The 16,311-nt window shown below is 53.6% G+C and overlaps 1 protein-coding gene across 3 annotated transcripts in view; it reads right to left on the reverse strand.

Moving 5' to 3' along the window:
- The window catches only part of EPHB2 (EPH receptor B2), a 215,621-nt gene that overhangs the window by 135,268 nt on the left and 64,042 nt on the right, over window positions 1-16,311 (reverse strand). For all 3 annotated transcript variants that reach the window (XM_069575031.1, XM_069575029.1, XM_069575030.1), the window contains exon 2: window positions 2,495-2,559. In XM_069575031.1, the coding sequence (XP_069431132.1) occupies window positions 2,495-2,559 (65 nt within the window). The remainder of the gene's footprint in view (window positions 1-2,494; window positions 2,560-16,311) is intronic.

Genomic DNA, 16,311 nt, shown 5'->3' on the forward strand with positions numbered 1-16,311 from the left:
ATGCAGGCTCACTCTCAGGCTGAGCCTTTGTTTACCCTTTCACACCCCCTCGAGCACCTCTCACTTTCTCTATCCAGCCTTCTGGAACCTCCTGGAGTGGAGTCTCCCTCCGGCCGCTGTGTCCAGGTTCACCAACTCTCCCTTGGGCCTTTGGGGACAGCCTGCCTAAATGAGTGCCAGGCACGCCCAAGCCCTCTTGGTCTGGTCTCCCCCAGTGGGTCTGAGAGCTTGCTGGGATCAGCTCCCCGATCCCTCCTTCTCCTGGGCCCCTCTTTGGTGCTGGGCTGGCTTCACCTGGGGCAGGCCCATAAAAGGGCCCCAACAAGCAGGGTGAACCCGTGCCGAGCCCAGGGTGGGTGCTGTAATAGCATCCTATTTCTTTGTTGTGATTATCACACGTGGGAAGCACAGTTATCCCCATTTTACAGATGAGCAAGTGGAGACCAGAGAAGTGCAGTCACACACTGTGAGCCAAGGTCACACAGACCCAAACTCAGACCCATGCCCACGCTTGTCCACACTGCCTTGAAACACGAGGACCGAGCAGTGGGCTCTGTTCCAGCTCTGCTAACTTGACGTGTGACCTTAGGCAAGTCACTGCCCCTCTCTGGGCCTCTATTTCCCCAACTGCCAGGAGTGACTGTCGGGGGGAGGGTAAGCGGTGGGAGAGGTGTCAGCCTCGCGTAGGTGCTCTTTGTCTTTCTGCCTCCCTCAGATTCTGCCTGCGCGGGGCGGGGCGGTGGCTGTGGCTGCTGTGAAGGGCGCGTGTGTGTGAGCAAGGCCGAGCGGGCCCAGCCACTACCCCAGTGGCGGCTCTGAAGCTCCCTACATTGCATTTAATTTTTTTTTTGGTGGCACCATGTGACAAAGTCAGCCCCTTGTTACAATCACTGCTCTTCTTCAGAACTTAATTAGAGCACTTAATTAGAGCACTCTGCCTTTCTCCCCTCTCTCTAATTAACATGCGGAGGCCCTGCAGCCTAAACACCCCAAATAATTGCGTCCGGGGGCCCTGCAGCCCAGCCTGGCCTCATTACTGGCAGGGTGGGGCTGTGGGCCCAGCCGCCTTCGCAGATGGAAAATTGGTGACAAGAAAGAGCCACAGAAAGAGGCCTGACCCTGGGGCCCTGCCTATTGAGAGCACAGGCCCGAGGGGGGTAGCGGAGGACGCAGTTCCTTGGGGTAGCAGATGAGTCCCCATGGAGGAGCTGGGACGGGGGAGGGGGAGCTGGGGGAGCCCTGAGCCCCCACCAGAGACCAGGGGGGTGAGGAGGGGCTGGTATCAGAAAGGATGGTGATGAGGATGACGCCGGCAACAGCTCCCATAGCCACTTATCACTGGGAGCCCCCTCTGCATCAGGCACTATGCTGGATACTTGGCAGAAAAACCTCATAACAGTTCTGCGAGGAAGACATAATCACCACCATTTGATACACGAAGAAGCTAAAAGCTCAGACAGGTTAAGGAACTGGCCCCCAAATCACACAGCTGGTAAGTGGCAGGATTGGAATGGCTTCCCTGGTGGTTCAGGCGGTTACAGTAAGGCAGGAGACCTGGGTTCCATCCCTGGGTCGGGAAGATCCTCTGGAGGAAGGCAATGGAAACCCACTCCAGTACGCTTGCCTGGAAAATCCCATGGACAGAGGAGCCTGGTAGGCTGCAGTCCATGGGGTCGCAAAGAGTTGGACACGACTGAGAGACTTTTCTTCAGGGGTCTGACTCCATAGCCAGTAGGTAACTGCCGGAGAGGAATCTCAAACTGCGCTGGATCCTTTTATTGGGGGGTGGGGTGGGTATGTGCCATGTGGAGTTTTAGCTCCTGGACCAGGGATCCAACCTGTGGCCTGTGCAGTGGAAGCACAGAGTCTTAACCATCGGACCACCAGGGCAGTCCCTGTGCCTGAAGTGTTCCTGGGAAGCTCTTAGCCTACGTGGGCTCAGACCACAGGACCCAAGGAAGTGTGATGGTAGGAGCTCAGGAAGGCGGAATGCAGTGTGGTGGGAACCCAGAGGACTAGGTCACAGCCTTGGTTACAAACCTGAGCCCTCATCACTTACTAGCTGTAGGGTCCCCAGTAGGTGGCCATAGCTCTCTGAGCTTCAGTTTCCTCATCTGTGGAATGGAGGTGGTTCCTTCCCATAGGACTGGAGATGATGTGTGTAAAGGTGCTTTGATACAGTATGACACCCACTGCATGCTCAGGAACTGACAATTCACTTTCCCTATCAGTAAAACAGCGGTTGTAAGTACCCACTTCTCAGCCTCACTCTTAGAATTCTATAGGACAAGAGCTAAAAGCATCCAGCCTGTTGTCACGGTAACTGGTACTCGATCAATGGTAGGGGACCAGTAGGGTGGGGCAACGAGAGTCCAGGTCCTGGGACCTGAAGGAGGGGAAGGGGCTCGAATGGGGTGGGCTAGGGCATCCAGGCCCCGCAGCAGAACCGGAGGTATCCTGGAGACCAGGCAGGGTTTGAGGACCACTGACTTACCCCCGATGGAGGATGCACAATCCAGCCCAGCTCCGCCGTCGCTGTGGTTGAATCCATCAGCGTTTCTGTGGAGAGAGCAGAGTCACTGCTGAGTTGCCTACAAAGCACGGTCAATCACTAAGAACTTCCCTCTTAAGGGCTGTCTATACAGAGGAGCCACCTACTTCCTTGCTCCAATCAATCACTGGGTCTAACCCTATGGACTATCTTCCCTTTAGGGCCTGCGTCTCACTCCATGATCCCGCCCACTCCCACACTCCAGCCAATCATCTGAGTCTATTTCTCTAGACTCCACCCCTTAAATCCAACTGCAGCCCTTCTACACACGGTCATGCCCCACCCTCTCAGCCAATCACATCCCTCCAACCTAGGTATTACCCTCCTTTACTGGGGAAGGGTCTTAACCTGGGGTCTCCTGGATAGGCTTCAGAGAGTCCTCAAGAAATTTCAATTTTTTCCTTCAAAATGAGGGTCCTGTTTGCTTTTCTGCATGCATCAAATTCTCACCAACTGGAATGCTGGCCTTACAGAGGCCTCCCTTACAGGGGGCCCCAGCCACGCTGTCTCAGTCATCCCAATTTTGCCATCTGCCCCATGCCTCCCATCAGGGATACCATTCCCCTTTCTCCAGCAACTGGGAGTTCTCCATCGTGTCCTTATCCCTGGGCCCCCTCCCCCGGGGCTCAGCCAACTCTGTCCCAAGGACAGAGCCCTGGGGATGGAGGGGCAGCAGCGGTGAACACCATGTCCACCTGCCCTCTGGGGATTCAGAAAACTCAGATCAGCTTCTGACCCAGCTGGGCCCTACTTGCTTCCCGTTATTCTAGCTGGAGGGGAGGAACCATCCAGTCAATGATAAAGGAGACCCACAGGGCCAGAAAGATCTCCATTCACCCCCAGATCAGGCTCAGCACCCCTCCCCTCTCCCCCCTTTCCTGCCACAGGGGATTCAAAATGCTTTTTGAACTGAACTGTGATGCACTGAGTAGATTTAAATTGCTTGGGCATTCAATCCACAAATATATCCGATGTACATTATGTACCCGAGCACTATACGGGTACCCTGAGGGTGACTAGCAAAGCCCTTCTAAGGGAGCAGTTCACAGTCTGGTGGTGGAGATGGGGTGTGAATACAAAGAGTTGTCAGAGGGTAGACCGAGCGACTTCACTTTCACTTCTCACTTTCATGCATTGGAGAAGGAAATGGCAACCCGCTCCAGTGTTCTTGCCTGGAGAATCCCAGGGACGGGGGAGCCTGGTGGGCTGCCGTCTATGGGGTCGCACAGAGTCGGACACGACTGAAGCGACTTAGCAGCAGCAGGCGGAGAGACCTAGGGAATCACAGCTGGACCTTCTACACCCCCTAGGTGAGCAAAAGTGAGTGAGAGGCAATGCTTGCTGCTAAGCCCCCATCCTGTGCCCAGGATAGACATCACTAATCAATGCCTACACTCTGTGACTACACAGGGCTTCTCACCACAGTGCTCCAGGAAACCACCACCCACCATCTGAGATCCTACCTCTGGTCTAATCTAACAGCCTCATTTTGGAAATAGGGCAACTGAGGCACGGAGAGTGGAAGGAGGCTTCCTAAAGATCACCCAGGAGGTGGTGGCAGAGTGGGAGGTGAGGGTCTCCTGCCTCCTACCCTGTAAACTTCTAGACACTTGGTTTGATGGCCTGGGTTGAATGAACTAGGGCAAGGAGAGGGGGGCAGAGGGAAGTGTCCATGTTGCTGTCAAAGTCGAAATGGGAGGAACAAGGTTTTGAACCAGGCAGGGGCGGTAAGGATGGGAGGAGGGTGGGAAAGAAGGAAGCGTTGAGCCAGAGGTGACCCCAGTCAGACCCGCGGGCTGACAAGAGAGGATGCGGCAGTGTCCCCATGCCCGCCTGTGGCTCGAGTTTGCGGTCACTGTGTCCCTTTGCACTGGGGGCTGGCGAGTTGGGGGGAGGAGGGTGCCAGGGACGGTGGAGTCCAGTGCCAAGGGCGTCCTTTTGATGGCAAATTGGAGGGAAGTTCTATTGTGCTGCTTTGGAGCTGAAAAAAGGGTTCCTTTTCACACTCCGAATGCTACAGATTTTTCTTCCTGGAGAGAACAAGGGCTGAACTTTTAACCTGTTTTCTCTCATCGGCCTCAGCCAGAGACGCGCCAAGCCAGGCTCTCTGCCTGGGCCCGAGGAACAGCTGCTGGGAGCCGCGCGCAACAAGGGAGAGAGGAGACTGTGCTTGGGACCAGAGAGGGGTCGGAGGGGAGGCAAACCCGCCAAGCAGGTGGCCCCACCCCTTGGCTGGATTCTTGGGCTGACCCAGAGGCCAAGCGCTAGAGGATTCCACAGCCCAGAGGAGGGACTGCGAACGGACGTCCTCCACGCCTGGGTGGAAACTCAGGCCCAGAGAGGTGCAAAGGACTGGCCAAAAGACACACACTAAAAGCTGGTCCTCAAACTCTGGGCTCCCAGGGAGTTCAGGTTTGGGGGCTGCACTATTCCTTTCCTTTGCCTCCCACCATAACTGGAACCAGCAAGAGGAGGATCTCAGAAGGATAGGAAGTCAACAGGCTGTTTGGTCATAGACTGGAAGGGGCTAAGAGGAGGGGCCAGCTTCCAGGTCCACTGGGGAGGACACAGAAGGTGGCCAGGCCCCTACGCTCCTTTCTCACCAAGCCAGTCCTGGGCTCTGCCTAGAAGGCTGTTACCACCCTGGAGCCACGGCAGGAGGGAATCCCCAGGGTGCTTTCCCCACAACTTCCCCTTAGCCTTTGCCTTTCCGTGTCCACATCACCCTCCACCCTCTGCAGAAAAGGCAGGTAAGCAGAGCAGATGGACTGGGACTGGGAGGTCAGACTTCAATTCCAATACCTTTTCTGCCACCTTGGACTTGCAACCTTTCTAAGCTTCAGTCTCCTCACCTACAGAAAGTCCATAATACCTTGTGGAGGTGAACAGGAGAGCTAAGTGAGATGGGAGTGTTCTCAGCTTGCAGCCCAGCCCGAGCAGATCATCAGTAAGTGGCGGCTATTCTTTTTTCAGATCCAGCGTGGTGCGTTTTGGCTGACCCTGTGCTGGCGTACACACATTGTTTCCTTTGGGCTCATCAGGTGGCCCCTGCAAGTAAAGGCGAGTCCAAGCAGCTCCCCCCACACCCCAGACCACGCCTGCCAACATCTGATGGACATCAGCCTCTTGTTCGAGGGCTGAGGCCTCCAGGGAGCCCCTCCTAGTCTGTCTGATGCCGCTTTCCTGGAATGCCCTGGTTTCCTCTTTGTTCCTCTTAACCAAGTACTGAAGTTCAAGCTCAGTTTCCCTGGGAACCTGGGTGGCTTCAGAAAGCCATGCCCTATTTCCATCACCAGCACTTCCCTCCTCCCCATAACACCCCAGACCTTGCCCCTCTGTTCTCAAAAATCTACAGAGGGAGAGAACTCATGTTCACTGAGACCAGAGACCCTGTCTATTAGGAGCCAGAAACCCTCCCCAACGTTCTCACAGTGATGCCAAGAGATAACTGAGACTGTCCCATTTCACAGATGAGAAAACTGAGGTTTACAAAAGCTTAGGGACTTGCCCAGGATCACACAACTATTCCATTTACAAGCTGTGCTCCAGCTGCACAGACTGTTTGGTACTCTCTCTCACACAGTGTTTCTCCTGATCTCCTCCCCTTCCACCCCGTCTGTAATTTACTTACCCCAAGACCCAGCAGAGGGCTTTGCACTTAGTAGGTCTTCAGTCAAAGGCTACATTCCCCTTCCCTCCCCTTAAACTGTAGGGCTCAAACATGCCAGCGTTCTGCTCCTTCCGGACAACATCCAGGACTTTGGCCGTTTCCACCTATAGCCTCTACTATTATATAATTACACAATTTCTTCCGACTCTTTTTTTTTTTCCCTTAAGTGTACTTTAAAGAGGAAAAAGTTATCATTATTACAAATGGGAAACCAGTATCACTTGCCATAAAAGGAAGGAAAACAAACATAAGACTATTACCATTAAAAAAGTTTGCCTGCAAACTACCTAATATAATCTCACTCCCCACACTTTGGGGACCGCTAGGCTCCACCAAGCTGCCTCTCAATTGCTTGAAATGTGCTCTCCACTCCCCCGCCCCGCTCTCCCCACCAGCTGTGACAAGGACAATCTCACGTGCAGGGGAAGCCACTTTCACTGTACACAGATAATTAATCACCACATGATGCGCCAAAACCACAACAGGAATGCATATCTGGGTTCGGTATGTGATGGCCACTGGGTACAGCAGGAGAGAAAGAAAACAAACAATCCAGGGACGGCTTCCTGGAGGAAGTGACACAGATAAAGGGCTTGAAGTATGAGTTAGGAGAGAGTCATGAGGGGCTGAGTGGGAAAGCGTGCCAGGCAGAAGGGACACCAGAGGCATAGGCACGGAGGTGTCAGCAGGGTGGCCTGCAGGCAGGCATGAGGGAGGGAGGTGCAGGGATCGATGCGGGCTGGGGGCTGAGCTGGAGAGCTGGAGCAGGGCTGCCCAGGAAAGGCCAGCGACTGTCCGAGGCCCCCTTGCTGGACCGCACCCATCTGCCCACATCTTTCCCGGCTCCCCTGGTACCACCCACCCCGCCCTGCCTACCACTGCCCTTTCACTCGCCTCTGGGCCCTCCCAACCTTCCAGTTAGCCCTGGAAATGCCCAGATCCCAATCCCTGAATGCTTGAAGTGACCGTTGGAAAGAAAAAAAAAATCCCAGTGGAAAGATGGGGAAACTGAGAGTACATGGACAAGATTTTCAGCACCCAGCCAGCAGCCTGGAGCGCCTTACTTGATGGGGAAAACAGGGTCCGGCCCGTGGGAGTGGCTTTGGCCCTCGCCCCGCTGCTCCCACACACCCCCCTCTGCTTCCTGGAGACTGCACAGAAGAAAGCAATCAGGAGGCCCCGATCGTACAGGCTGGGGAGGCCCGAAGACCCCTCTGGCTATGTGTGAATGAGCAGCGCACATTTCAGAAATATTTGCGCTAAAAAGGAGACACACTGAAGTCGTTAGCGTTGGGCCGACGGGAGAGTGGCTGTGCGGGGCCCTGTTTTTAGGCTGGAGCGGAGGGGGTCGCCCTCTGCTCCCCGACCCAGCCCTGGTCAGCTCCATCTGACCCCTTCTTGGACCAGACTTCTCTAGGGCCACAGACACCGTCGGCACTAATGACAGTAGATGCGAGTTCCAAAGACACGAGGAGAAGCATTTATTAAGTGCCTACTGTGTGTTGGGCATTGAGTTGGGCACTCTAAGCATGGACTCAGTCTCCTGGCAACCTGTGGGGTACATTAGCCCCACTTTACAGATGCGGAAACTGACGTCAGAGAGGCGAAGCAGCCTGTACAAGCACTCAGAGGCAGGGCTAGGATTTGAACCACCATCTGTCTCATTCTTCATCTGTGTTATTTTCAGGAGACTGTAGCTATTGCCTTAAAACACACACCCCCACACACTCACACACTATGCTCTTTTTGTTTATGGGCCTGTGTAAGGACAGGAGGGGAAAAAAATGGGGAGGGCAGCAGGGGAGTGGTGCACAGACTGTCCAGGCTGGAACCTTGGCTCTGGCACTCCTTTAGTGAGTGACTGTAGGCAAGCCTGTGCTCCTCTCTGGACCTCAGTTTCCCCATCTGTATAATGGATCATGTGAGAATTAAGTGACATCACATAGGTGAGGCCCGTTGATCTGCAGTCTCCAAGGCAGTGCACAGGGTCGCAAAGAGTTGGACACGACTGAGCAACTGAACTGAACTGAAGGCCCTCATTCTGGGAGGGCTCTGTGTCTGCCTCCTTCACCGCTGTGACTTTAGCACTGAGAAATGATTCCGGTACACAGTAGATGTATTTGATTTTACACACGGGTGAGGTTTCTAAAGCCCATGTCTGATCATGTCTTAACTGAACCAAATGCCCTTCAGAACTCCCACTGCCAGCGAGGTCAAGTCCCAGCTCCTCAACAACCCATTCAAGGCCCCTGTCAGGCAGGCCAGCTTAATTACCTTCCAGCCGTGACCAGCCTTCCTGTGTTTCCTTCTGTGTGCAGAAGGTGCTATGTTTCCTTGGGCCTTGGTGACTTGAATGTTCCCAATTTTTCTGCTTGGAATGTCCTTCCAGCTTTGGAGCCTGGCTAACTTCTCTTCCAAAACTTAACTCAAGGGAGCTTAAGTTTCTGGCAGCTGTCCCTGAATCCTCCCGGTCTGAGAAACAAGACCATGGTGATTCAACAAACATCTACTTGACTCTACCTCTTGGGTGTCAGGCCCTGTGCTGAACACTGGGGACGCAAAAACAGATCAACAAGTCCTTCCCTCAAGGAGCTTTCCAGACTAGCGCCCAAAGGTAAACTCTCTACAGAGAGAGGCAGAGTGAAACAGGTGATATGGGCTGTGAACCAGGAAGCCGAGGGGAAGAAAGGATTACCCACGACCAGGAAATCAGCAAAGGCGTCTCAGAGGAGGTAGCATTTGGGCTGGGAGGAGAGGGGAAGGGCATGCCATGTAAAGGACATGGCAGAATCAAAGGCTCAGAGGTGTGAAACTTGAGTCTGGGCAACAGTAAAACCTGAGGGTCTCGGTGGGCTCTGGGCTAAAGGGTTAGCATTCATTATCTCATTTCATCGTAACTGTTTATAAAGTAGGTACTTTACTGAACCTCCCTTTACAGATGGGAAAGCTAAAGTTAGGAGAGCTGTTCAAGGTTTTCATGGCCAGGCAGTGGTGGAGCTCCATCTGCCTCATGCCAAAGCCCGTGTTCTTCACTGCTGCATTGGGCTGGCATGTCTGTGCCGTGGGGTGGGAGCAAAATGCTTTGTGGATGAATCTGTCACCTCAGGATGGGGCTAAGGAGTTTGGATCTTGTCCTGAAGATCCAAAACGGGGCAATGGGGAGCTATAAAGGGTTCCTGAGGACGGTAATGATATGGTCTATCTTAAGAACACGGACATGAGAACACAGTCTGTCCTGAAGATGGACAGATATCTTGCAGTAATTCCCTGGGATCTTTGCTCCAAATTGGCCAGCAGCCCTCAGCCCAGGCGACCAAACAGCCTGGCACGTGACCCGAGCTGCAGATGCCACTCCGAATCCTTCCCGCAGCTCCAGCTGCTCCCTGCTGGGGGTAACGGGGCTCAGATGACTTGAACACAGGCCTGTCTACCCCGCCACGGCCTGGTCAGATGCTAGCCACAGCCTGGAGGCCAGACCTGGGTTACCATTGCAGGGAGTCGGAGCATTCTTCCTCTGGTCCATGTTAGGGTTCCAAGAGGAGGCAATAGTCAGGATCAGGAGATAAAGTTCAAGGCCGTGGATAAGCTGGGTGATCTGGAGAACTTCACTGTACCTCCCTGAGCCTCAGTCTCTTCATCTATAAAATGGGGATCACAATATTCTCACTCAGTGTACCTCCCAGGGCTGCTGAGAGGCTCCAAGGAGGCGTGCAAAGGGTCTTTATCACACGCAAAGGCTGGGCCCTGCGGAAGCAACAGCGAAAATCACTGACACGCGTGGAGGACGCAGTGTGGGCTTCACTGACATTGTCTTACTGATGCTTCAGACCAAGTAATGGAGAAGCCAAAGCTTGGAGAGATCAAGGACTCCCTGGAGGCCACACGGCCGCTAAGAGGCAAGGCCAGACGGGACGTGTTTGGTCTGACCCCAGAAGGAACCAGGTCACGCTGATTCGCAAATGGGAGGGAAAAAAATCAGAGTGTTCAGGTACCATGCTCTTGGTGCCAGGCCTTGAGCCGTCACTCCACACATCCTGCAAGGCTGGCACGTTACCCTCATTGTACAGATGAGGAACCTGGGTTCCAAAAGGCTCAGAGACCTGCCCAAAGCCACACAGCCCCACAGCTGGATTTGAACTATCAGCCCCCGGTTTCCTGTGGCCTCCTTCTCCTCTGAAAACCAGGCGAGAAGCATCAGCTGAGGGCATCTTGGGGTCGCTGGTCCAAAGCAACTAAGTAGAAGGCAGTGATGCCAGCAGGGCAGCCCTGGGCCAGCTGCAGGCAGGCCGTGGATTTTATAGGCTGAAATGTGCCGAGAGGCAGCGCGATGTTTTTCCAGCTCGGCCCTCCCACCCCCGCTCCGCCCTCAGGCTCACGGAAAGAGGACCCAGCTGATGTAAAATCCTTCTGCCTGCCCCCCTCCCAGCACACACCCCTGCCTGTCCTCCTGGCATCAGAGGCCCTCCTCTGCCTTGGTTGCCTGCCTGGGGCCTGCTCTTGTTTTCTCAGGCCCTGGGCGGAGGAGTCTCCGCGACGCTGGGCTCCTCTGCTCTGTCCCCCTGTCTGCCCACCGCTGGCCTGGGCATCCGCCAGCGCCGGCCGCCTGGCTGAAACCCAATCCTCCAGGCCAGCCGGGGTGCTCACTAACAGCGGGCCGTATTGTGCGGCCGGGGCTTCGGGAGAGTTTGGATTCGCTGCTTGGGGACCCACTTAACCTCCGCCAAGGACAGGATGATGGATGGGGGTCTGGGAAGGGGTTGCTGGGGGTGGGGTGGGCGGTAAATGAACACCAGGGCTGCTCGGGAAGGGGAAGAAGGGAGGCAGGGATGGGAACAGCCCTGCACGCACAAGAGCCCTGTCAGTCTTCAGGACAACCCTGAGGGATGCCCGGTATTCTTACTGGCCCCATTTTATAACAGAAGAAAGATGAAGATCTGAGAGGTGAGGCGACTTGGCCCAAGTCACACAGCAACTCAGAAATTGAACTCGAGTCTATTGCCCTTGACATTCCTGACACACCAGGCTGCCTCTCATAGCCAGCGTTTGTCCAGCATTTTTAAATTTTTAAAGCCCTTTTTCTTAAATAAATCCATAAGCAATTCCCCCCTATTGAGTAGTTAATGACAATATAGGGATGGCACCGCTCTATTTAAAATGGATAACCAACAAGGTCCTTCTGTATAGCACGGGGAACTCTGCTCAGTGTTGGATGGGAGGCTGGAGGGGACGGGAGTTTGGGGGAGAATGGATACATGTAAATGTATGGCTGAGTCCCTTTGCAGTCCACCTGAAACTATCACAACATAATCGGCTATACTCCAATATAAAGTACACAGTTTAAAAATATATATAGAGTGATGGCAACTGGCATTACTGAGCACCTACTATGTGCCAGGTCTGTGCTGAGCACTTCTTGGCTTTATCTGGTGAGACCCTAACACTGACTGTTTAGTTGGGAATATTAGTCACAACCTTTTTTTTTTTTTTTTCCTTTTGGCTACAATGAGGCACGCAGGATCTTAGTTCCTTGACCGGGGATCAAACCTGTGTCCCATGAAGTGGGAGCACGGACTCTTAACCACTGGTCCACCAGGGACGTTCCCATCATAACCATTTTAAAGAAGAGGAAGCACACTCAGGAAGGCAGTTACTCCTGGGACCTGTCTCGGGCTGGCTAAGGGAAGCAGGAGCTCAGGCACCCCAGCTGTTTACAGTCAGCACCCCTTCTGAGTGGTTGGTTAACATTTTTTCATCTCCCTTCAGCCCCCTGGACAGAGCTCCCACCCTGCAGTTCGGCACTCAAGGCGTTTCTTCTCCCTGCAGCGTGCCTCGTCCTCTTAACCTGCCTATGACACTCATATGCAACCTCCAAGCTCCATATCAAGGGATCTGCCTGGTGGGTCAGTGGTTAAGAATCCACTTAGCAACGCAAGGGGCGCAGTGTCCATCCCTGGTCAGAGAACTAAGGTCTCACGTGTTGCTGAGCAACTAAGCTCATGTGCTGCAATGACTGGAGCCCGAGCGCCTCAACTAGAGGGTCTGCGCACAACAAAAGGCCCCACGTGACCCAGTGAAGGTCTGCACGCTGCAGCTAAGGCCCCAGTGCAGCCAAAAAAAGATCCGTATCAAAAGTCACTCCCTCCTGGAAGCCCTTTCTGATGATCCTGGCAGTGGGGCTTCTACAGTCCTGTGCGTACCTCTCATTGTCACCCTTGTAACCCTGCCCTGAGACTTTTACTCATCAGCCCAACTGGGTTGTGAGTCTCTGGTGGGCAGGACCAAGCCTGGATCACTGTCATAGCCCTCAGCTTCTGTTAAAGCCACTGAACCCGCACCTTGCCCCGACCTCCAGCCAACCCAGACATCAAATGCCCTTTCCCACTTATACCACCTGGGTGCCTGGACTTTTCCTCCAAGAAAGGTTACTGTTATCAAAATGGCTCCATATACTATATAATTCAGGCTTCCCTGAATTATACAGTATTATGAAGTTTCCAGGTGGTACCCTGGAGAAGGAAATGGCAACCCACTCCAGTACTCTTGCCTGGAAAATTCCACGAACGGAGGAGCCTGGTAGGCTACAGTCCATGCGATTGCAGAGTTGGACATGACCGAGGGACTTCACTTTCACCAGTGGTAAAGAACCCGCCTGCCAAAGCAGAAGACATACGAAAGGGCTCGAACCCGGGATTGGGAAGGTTCTCTGGAGAAGGAAAGGGCAACCCACTCCAGCATTCTTACCTGGAGAATCTCAAGGACAGAGAAGCCTGGCAGGCTACAGTCCACAGCATCACAGAGAGTCGGACATGACTGAAGCAACTTCAGTTCAGTTCAGTTCAGTCACTCAGTCGCATCCTACCCTTTGCGACCCCATGAATCGCAACACGCCAGGCCTCCCTGTCCATCACTAACTCCCGGAGTTCACCCGGACTCACGTCCATTGAGTCAGTGATGCCATTCAGCCATCTCATCCTCTGTCGTCCCCTTCTCCTCCTGCCCCCAATCCCTCCCAGCATCAGAGTCTTTTTCAATGAGTCAACTCTTCACATGAGGTGGCCAAAGTACTGGAGTTTCAGCTTTAGCATCATTCCCTCCAAAGAACACCCAGGGCTGATCTCCTTCAGAATGGACTGGTTGGATCTCCTTGCAGTCCAAGGGACTCTCAAGAGTCTTCTCCAACACCACAGTTCAAAAGCATCAATTCTTCGGTGCTCAGCCTTCTTCACAGTTCAACTCTCACATCTATACATGACCACTGGGAAAACCATAGCCTTGACTAGACGGACCTTAGTCAGCAAAGTAATGTCTCTGCTTTTGAATATGCTATCTAGGTTGGTCATAACTTTTCTTCCAAGGAGTAAGCGTCTTTTAATTTCATGGCTGCAGTCACCATCTGCAGTGATTTTGGAGCTCCCCAAAAATAAAGTCTGCCACTGTTTCCACTGTTTCCCCATCTATTTCCCATGAAGTGATGAGACTGGATGCCGTGAAGCGACTTAGCATGCACTATATAATCCAAAACACTCACTTAATCCCACTTCTATGCTGTCACTCCTGTGATGCTCACAACACCCTATGAGGCAGAATTATTATTGTCCCCATTTACCCCACTCATCATCCATCCAACTATCCATTCATCCATCTACTCTCACTTATCCCATCCACCCATCTACCATTCCACTCACCCTATAACCCTATTCATCCACTCACCCACGTTATCAAGCTTCCCACTTAAGTATCCAATCATCAGGCATACATTGTCCCCATTAAACCAACTCTTGTTTCCTTCTTTCAATTCTTCCTCCTTTTCTTCCTATAGATGGGAGAAATGAGCTTCAGAGAGGTTAAACCACCTGCCCAACATCACACAGCTAACAAGCAGCAGATCCAGGGGTTGAACCAGGGACACTTTTATAACCACTCTGCTCTGTGGCCTCTCACTTTCTCACTTCATTTCAAACTGTCCCATTGCATGCAGGTTTAGTATTGCAAGTCACCTCAAATCCTTTTGGATGTGTGTAAAGTGTAAACTACCAATCAATAAGACACAGGCCAGTGTAAGTCCAAGCTGGGGTCTGTCAGGTTGGAGTCAATTAGGAAGCCTGCTGCAAGACCTGCTGGGACTAGATCTATTTGCCTAATTGGCACCGGTTTCTTCCACTGAAGGACAATTAACTCAAATCCCAGAATCCAGAACACCCCTCTGCTTCTGGACAAGATGCCAGACATTTAGTCGCATGGAATTCTCCTGCTCATTCATTCATTCACCCATTGACCCCACACACCCACTCATCCGTCTCTTTCCATCCACCCAGTCTTCATAATGATCCATAAACTATCCTGCCATCTACCTACCCGCTCACCTCCCTACTTACCTATTTGCATGCTGATCTATTCACTTATTTATCCCTCTAACCCTAACCCTCACCATTCGGCTGCATCCTGAGTTCTGCCCTGCTGTCTCTGAGTCTGGTTCCCCTCTGCCTTCAGGCAGCCTGTTTCACTGGGGTCCCCTTTGGTCTGTAGACCTGGCTTCCCCCATCCTAACAGGCACGGATATGGCTGAGGCCTCTCCCACCCCCAAAGAGGAGCCAATGAATAAGAACTTGAGCCCAGATGCAGTCTCATCGCCAACCGCGACCCCCTGTTGCACAGTCTGGAAGGAGGTGGTGGTGGTTTCGCCGTCAGTCATGTCTGACTCTTGCAACCCCATGGACCGTAGCCTGCTAGGCTCCTCTGTCCATGGGATTCTCTAGGCAAGAATACTGGAGTGGGCTGCCATTTCCTTCTCCAGGGATCTTCCTGACCCAGGGATCAAACCCTGGTCTCCTGCATTGCAGGCAGATTCTTTACCATCTGAGCCACCAGGGAAGCTGAGTCTGGAAGGAGGGCCAGAGCGTAAAGAGAAAACCGCAGAGCAGAGAGACCCCAACCCTGCCTGGGGAGTCGGTGGAGACTTCTCAGATGTGGGACATCCGGCATGAACCCCGAGGTTCCGAGTGGGAGGCAAGCCAGTCTGGAAGGAAAGAAAAGGAGAACTGAGAGCAGGATAAGAGGGTGTTCCAGGCAGGAGGAACACTCTGGGCAAAGGCCAGGGGAGAGGATGAGCTGCTCGAAGAAAGAGGAAGTCTTGGGAGAAAGAACGACAGACACCACCGAGAGCCTTGAATCTTAGGCCGCTCGGCCCAGGCAGCCCGGGGTCAGCAGGGAACTGTTGGAGGCGTGTGGCCTGGCTCAGTTGTCACTGCATTCTCTGGTGTGACTGGTCCGTTTTATAAGCGTGGACATCGCAGCCAAGGGATCAGAGGTGCAGAGGGCGGCCCAGGTCACGCAGTTAAGCTGGTCAGGGGCACAGCAAAGGTTCCACTCCACGAGCAATGGCTCCAAAACCCCCACTCATTCTGAAAGCAGCTTCTGTCTCAAGAGGAGCTGTTTCTACAGAGTCTGCGTCCCCCTCAGTGCCAGTACCCGCCTCCAGCTCTGCCTCTGTGGCCCTTGTTCTGCCGTGCGGTGACAGAACCCCTGGGGCACCATCTCTGCTCAGTGAGACTCCGCCTGCTCCCTCCGACACCCTGGGCCCACTTGCCAACCACACCTGGCATCTCGGGCAGTTAAGCAGAAGCAGCTCTGCTGGGGCGTTTTCTCCTGCGCCCGTACTCCCCATCACCATCTCCATGACTGGACCATCCACGTGTTCATCACCTTCCTCATACCGTTCATTCCCCACCATCCCCAACACGCTGAGGGGTGACCTCCGACAGAAAGCCAGGCGGGCTCAAGAGCTTTCCACTACTGGGGTCCATGACAGGACGGCACGGAAGGTTCTTGACAGTGGACAGGCCTGATAAGGGATAGGACTTGAAACGAGGGGCCCTTCGGGTGGAGAAGACATGGAGGAAGAGGCTCTCTGAGTCAGGAAAGAGATTATCCAGGAGGTGAGGGAACAGACCCCTACCACCTGTATCTCTATCACCATGGACACCATTTACTGGGCACCTATGCTACGCCAGGCACTGAGCCATGCAAGGGACATCCAGGAGCACATCTGAGCCTCCCCAAATCCTCCAAGGGGCATACAGTGGCTCCACTT

The sequence above is a fragment of the Ovis canadensis genome, chromosome 2 (assembly GCF_042477335.2).
Source record: "Ovis canadensis isolate MfBH-ARS-UI-01 breed Bighorn chromosome 2, ARS-UI_OviCan_v2, whole genome shotgun sequence".
Taxonomy (NCBI): Eukaryota; Metazoa; Chordata; class Mammalia; order Artiodactyla; family Bovidae; genus Ovis; species Ovis canadensis.